The sequence below is a fragment of the Rhineura floridana genome, chromosome 14 (genome assembly GCF_030035675.1).
Source record: "Rhineura floridana isolate rRhiFlo1 chromosome 14, rRhiFlo1.hap2, whole genome shotgun sequence".
Lineage (NCBI taxonomy): Eukaryota > Metazoa > Chordata > Lepidosauria > Squamata > Rhineuridae > Rhineura > Rhineura floridana.
Window position 1 is genome coordinate 14357032 of NC_084493.1, and position 6702 is coordinate 14363733.

General features: G+C 39.9%; 1 protein-coding gene across 1 annotated transcript in view; it reads left to right on the forward strand.

Annotated features, from left to right (window-relative positions):
• Window positions 1-3954, forward strand: part of EFL1 (elongation factor like GTPase 1) — a 74454-nt gene extending 70500 nt beyond the window's left edge. The window contains exon 20 of the mRNA XM_061595228.1: window positions 3689-3954. Within this exon, the coding sequence (XP_061451212.1) occupies window positions 3689-3877 (189 nt within the window). The 3' untranslated portion in view covers window positions 3878-3954. The remainder of the gene's footprint in view (window positions 1-3688) is intronic.
• The last annotated feature ends 2748 nt before the right edge of the window (window positions 3955-6702 follow it).

Here is a 6702-nt window from a genome sequence, read left to right on the forward strand (position 1 = left end):
CCCAATAATTCACTGAATCAGGAGGCATGGCAAATTGAGTTTCATTCACCCGAGCAGGAAATGATGAGCATTTAAGTCAGTTAAGGATGGCATGCAAAGAGTCAATCCAGTCAGCAAGGAGGGGCAGCAAACTGATTAGGACCAAGACCCTAATTTGAAGGGGCTTTGAGTTGAGAGGCAGTTCCGTGTGCAAAAGTAGCCACACATTTACTGTAGTATTATTATTACTATTACTGTTATTATTTTATTTTATATCCTACCTTTCTACCCAATGGTGCCGAGGCAGCTATCAACAATCACACAAATACAATATAATATAATCAAAAATACAATCAAACAGCAATAATGCAAAATAAGAAAGAAAGGCCGGTAGAACATCGATAAAGCCCACCTGTTGAAACAAGTTTCACCAGATGCACACCTGGATGCACAAATCCTTCTGCATCTTGATCCTTGCCTTGAATCCTGTTTAACTCCCTGGATGCGTCTTCTAATGCAAAATGGTTGATGCGCAGTTTGCATCTTGGGCCAGTAGTTGTGCATGGCTGGGGCTGGATCGGGGGCCTGACTTAATAGCTCTCCTTTTCACGCTTGTTCCACAGCTGAATTTAGAACGTTGATACAGATTTCATCAACCAGAGAAAAACTGCTTTCCTATGGGAAGATTAAAGGCATGGCATAAATCAAGGGTGGGGAACCTCAGGCCACAGGGCTGAATGCGGCCCTCCAAACATTTATCTCGGGCCATGCTTTGGACCTTGAATGTTTTTGCCTGGCTGGAATGTGTCCTGATCTGATCATGCCTCTTGGTTGCCTGGGTGGAGGACAGGGAGGGGAGCGTGAGTGTGTGTACAAACTTGCCAACTGTACAAAGTTAACATTTACATTTCTTACACTGCTCACTTTTTCCTCTGGCCCTGCCTACCATTGGCATGTGGCCCCAGAAGGTTTCCCAAGAGAGATTGTGGCCCTCGGGCTAAAAAAAAAAAAAAAAAAAGTTCCCCCACCCTTGGTGTTTACATATTGTAGCACCAACATATTGATAACAGTGTAATGGAAGCTATATTATCTTATTGATATTGTGTGTTTGAATGGTATATTTAGGAACACAATTGGTTTATAATAGGGTAAAACAGAACAGAAGCCTTTTTTTGTTAGGGTAAGCACTGAGGCATTTGTGGTCAGCATTGATCATTTTTAGGCAGGTGATAGGCAGTGTGCAGTCTAGAGAGGGGCATTCTGTGACCCATCAGCTCCTCCATCAGAGGAGAGAGATGATCTCTCTCTCACACACACACACACACACGCAGAGAGAGAGAGAGAGAGAGAGACTGCTTAGTTCTGCGGTGGTCTCGGAGGATCACAGACAGTGATCTGTCCCTCCTCCTTCTCCTCCTGTCTGCTCACTCTAAAGTTAGGTTGACTGAAGCAAGAGGCCTTTTTAGTGATGAGGCCCATAATTAGGAACTCCTTCCAGAGGGAAGCTAGTCAGGTCACTGTAGTGTTATTATATTTATATTTATCCCTTCCTTTTACAACAACATGGCTTATAATATTTTTTTTAAATGCACTTTAGGAGGACTGTAAAGACCTTCCTCTCCCAACAAGTCTTTGGTGAGCTGCAGCTGGCCTTGTTTTATGTTTACGTGGAGAGTGCTTTGATTATTCTGCTGTTCTTTAGCAGGTGGTTTTGCTAGTTAGCTGTTCTGTGTTACGTAAAGTTTGCTTATTTATTTTATTTTATTTTTTGCTGTGACTGTTGTTCATTATTATTCTGAGGCACCCTGAGACTTTCTGAGTGAGCTACATGGCAGGATTTTTTTTAAAAAAAATTAAACAAACAAATGGGATAACTGTTTTGAGTCCCTTGGAGGAGAGACAGGATACAAATGTGGTAAATTGGTTTATTAATGCTGGTTTAAAAGTTCATGGTCTTCTCAACCATCTCTTTTTGACGTCAGGCATCTCTTGAGGCAGTTTTTATTTCTAGAATAACTGAATAAGAGGTACAATCTAGTTTGTTGTGGATAGTCAGTACTTTTGACTCATCAGGTTTCACTGCAATAAATATTGAAAGCTAGTCAAAGGAATTTTAAGTGAAAAATGACACAGAGTGTAAGGCTGTGAGACGACCATTTGTTCCTCCTGTATGTCCAAGATCAACAGAAAAAAAGCTCTCGAAGCATTTATTTTAAACAACTAAGATTTATAGATCTGTTCCACTTATGCTGCAGTCAGTCATTTAAAGACCACAGCAGTGGTTTTTTTAAATCCACTTGCTTGTTCTTGGAGCTTTCATTTAGTGGCTTCCAGCAGTGCAGAGAAGTGTTCAAGAATTCAGTGCTGCTTCTATGCCATACAGACTAAGGGTGCTGTCCAATATATACTTACCTGGGAGTCCCATTGAACCCTGTGGAGCTTACTTCTGAGTAGACATGTATCAGATTGCAGCCTAAGCTAATGTCTGATACCTTCCTAGCATTGAGTAAAATTGGGGCCACCAGCCTTGCAGGGTTATAGAGAAAGTGTATTGATGATCCTGACTGCACTCTGTGGATGATGATATTGATTATCTTCATTCTTAGTAGGCCATGCCTAACTGCAGATTATATTCTTCATGCTTGCCTGCAGTCCTTGTAATATGCCAGTGTAATGTGGAGGATAGTGTGCTGGACTAGTGCTGGCAAAGATCTGAGCTCAAATCCTATTCAGCTGTGAAGCTCACTGGGCCAGTAATGATCTCCAACATAGCCTAACCGACCTTACAATGTCATTGTAAGGCTAAAATGGGTAATTGCCCCCTCCTCATAAATACAAATATAACTCAGGCAAAAGAGGGAGAGGTGCCTGAGTTGTTTTCACAAATTCTGGAACACCCACGTGGCTCATAGAGCACTGAGCTTAGACTGGTGAGACTTGAATTCAATTTCATGAGGCTCCTTGGGTGGCTAAGGCACGTTGTCACTCTGTCAAACCTTTCTCATAGGGTTGTTGTGAATATAAGCCAGGATTCCCTATGAAACTGGAGGATGGGCAAAATACAAATGTATATACATTTTAAAGAAATCTGTATGTGACAGCTGTATTTTTTATAGGCAAATTTGTTGATTCTTCTGGGAAATAAGAACATGCCCGTAGGGTGGCCAACCAAAAGTAAAGCTATAAAGAGATGAATGGTTGTTAACATACCAAAAAAAAAAAAGACCCATTCATAAAAGGTCAGGGTCGGATCCAGTAAAAATTTCTCTCTTTGAAACTTTGAAGCATGCAAGGAGACAAGAAGAAAAAGGGTAAAGGCACAAATAGATAGCCTGGTCCATACTGAGCCAGCAATAATCTCTGTGTGGTGAACTTGTACACTTTTTTCCCTTCAGAAAACAAGGGAGGGATTCTACAAAAGAAAAGAACAATGTGAAAACTCTCCTCACCTCCCAAAAAGGGATAAATGCCCTTCAGTAACTGTTGACTTTATAACAAATTAAGCAAAGATTCTTTTTTATTTATTTGCAGTTGACTGATTAGCTAATTTTCCAAATGGTACCTGTTTAAATTTTCAATACAACTTTCCTAATTTCAAATGCGTCTACTTCTATCCAATGATTGAAAATCGCAGTTCTGCAATCTGTTTGCCGCTGCCACCAACCTTCCGTTAATACAACTCTTCATACAATTCCTCTTTTTTCTCTAGGTAATTTCCGACGATCCATTCTGGGTACCAACCACGGAGGAAGAGTATTTGCACTTTGGGGAAAAGGCTGACTCTGAGAACCAAGCCGGAAAGTACATGAATGCTGTAAGGAAGCGGAAGGGACTTTATGTAGAAGAGAAAATTGTAGAGCATGCTGAGAAGCAAAGGACTCTCAGCAGAAACAAATAACTGCCTCCAATTCTGCTTTTCTGTTAAGTGCTGGTGGATTATCTTCTATACGGGAGATTAAAAAACGTCACTTTGGATATACTGTTCTGTATGGGTTTTCTTACTGTGAATTGTCTGTGGCTTCAGTTTTAATAAGCCTAAGCCTCTTCAACTTTTTTTTAATATCTGCTTCCTTGTTATATTAGTGGCTTTCAAATGTCCTATCTGTTGGAAACCCTTTTCACATCAACTAGTCTGCCAAGGGACACCTGCAGGTCTGACGTAGAATCCCTGCATGCATTTAGTCAAATGGGCTGCAACATTTAGGCTGCAATCCAATACACACTGAACCTGGGAGTAAGTCCCATTGAACCCAGTTGAGCTTACTTCTGAGTAAACATGTATTGGATTGCAGCCTTAGTCAGATTTTAATTGGTTATATTAATCCATTTATAACATTTAAATTGATTTAAAATGTTACCCTGATGAATTGGCCAGCAAATTATTTTTTTTATAGAGACATTTATTATTTATTAATTAAAATATTATTAATTCAAGGCAGCTTACAAGATACAATGACATACAACAAAGCACACTTACTAAATAAAATCAGCAAAAAAAGAATCAGCCCCAAAATCTTAAAAATCCAATAAGAAGATACAACTAAAGGTATCAGTCCAACAAGCATACCTCAGTAAAAACTGATGGGTCTTGAGAGCTTTACAGGTTTTTAGTATAAGCACTTAACTGCCTGCAGATTTTAATAAGTGCCATCTTAAGAGGTTTTTTCTCCTGTGTGTGGGAGGACACAGGAGGACAAGAGAGGAAGAGGGAACACGTCTCTTCACATGATGCCTTCTGTGAAACATGTTTACATCGACAAAAGCAGGACATACTTTTGCTTGTTTCATCTGCTGTTTGAATCAACTAGAGAGCCAATGCGGTGTAGTGGTTAAAGTACTGGACTACGACCTGGAGACCAGGGTTCGAATCCCCACACAGCCATGAAGCTTGCTGTGTGACCTTAGGCCAGTCACTGCCTCTCAGCCTCAGAAAGAGGCAATGGTAAATCCCCTTTGAATACCGCTTACCATGAAAACCCTTATTCGTAGGGTCGCCATAAGTTGGGATCAACTTGAAGGCAGTCCATTTCCATTTTTTTGAATCAATGAAAACCTGCACATTGAATCAACTAACTCTGCCATCGTATGTGCGTCTACTTGCAAGTAAGTCGGGGTGGCCCCATTTCAATAGGTCTTCTTTTCTTGTAAGTGTACATAGGCTTGCAACTTAAGATTTCTTTAACTAGGAGTCAGCATTACCCCCTTTGAAGTGAGATTTGTACCCTCAATCATCAGCAGGCTGTCTTTGAGTTGCAAGCTTGTTTACTGATCTTTTAATTTTGGAACTCCCCAATAGCCTTCTAGGTATGCCAGGATTCCAAAAACCTATTTTGAAAACCACTGCTTTATATAAATGAGCCATAGAATATGACTCTCTCATTTAATACCTTGTGCTGCCATTGAACAGTTTAATTGCTTGCAACATCTTCTGCAGATTTGACACAATTGTAACTTGGAACCTGATAAAACTGTTGAGGCTTAATTGAGTAAAATTACTATTGTTCAGATAAAAAGACCAGAATATTATATTACTTGGAAAGCAGACAAATCGTGCTTCAGCAGTGAGTTTCCCCAGTCCTTCCCTGACTGACAAGTCAATATTCACTTTATCAGCAAATAAATTTTGTTAGCAAAATTGCTGAATGTGCATACATATCGGCACTGGCTTATATGAATACTTAACTCATAAAACTGCAGATGTTTTGTTGTCATTAGACCTAAAACTTCTATGGTCATTTGAGACTTTATATTTTAATCTTTTTTAATGGGGCGCTATACAGATGGCTAATGAAACTTAAAATTGCTACTCCTCCCTTTTAAAAGAGTCATGAAGGAGAGTGAAAGAAAGTTACCCTCTGCCAAGTTTTACTCCAGTGGTGTGATTCTTGGAGCAGTTGTTTAAGAGGCAACTAATCCTGCATTTTAAGTGGTTCTGCCTGCTTTTCCAAAATTAATTATCTAAATGATTATGTATACTCTCAAGGCTGTATTGGAGATGGATGCTCAATTCTCAGGATAGCAATAAGCTCATAATGGGTTAAGTTCTCATTCATGGCCACCGCCAACTTTTTTTGGCCAGGGGGAAAAATCAACAACAGAGAGAGCCCAACAGATGAAAGGCTACTTCAAATGTTTTGGCTCTGCTGAGGCTCCTGGACCTTAGCTTCAGGATGGTGCCTCCAGATGTTGTGGATTACAATTCCCATGGTCCACAAACCATTCATCCTGCAAGCTGGGGCTGATGGGAGTTGTGGGCCAAAGCATGTTGGCTACCCCAGTGTAAATCATTATTTTGAGTAGGAAGAGGATGATACAAATTTATAGACTGCTTCAAGCATAAAGCCATTGAATCCATGTACAAGATAAAACCAGAATCAAATACACAAACAGAAGCTCTAAAAACAATGAAATCAAATCAACAAACTACAAACAATAAAACCATCCATACAAGTTCCAAAAACAACAAGACAATTTATGAACAGCTTCCAGGGAAAAGAGCATGATGTTTAGGCGTACTTGAACGGCAAAACCTCTGCTTTCACAATTTTTTCCAAGAGCAGAAGATGACTAAAAGTGAATACTGGCTCAGAATATGTGCAGCGTACCCTTACTTTACTACCTTATCCAGTTCTCAAGAAGGATTGGATAAGCAGCTTCAGTGGCAGATGTCATTGAAGCACAAGCTTAATTGATGCAAGACTTACCCCTGAAGCTCATTCACTT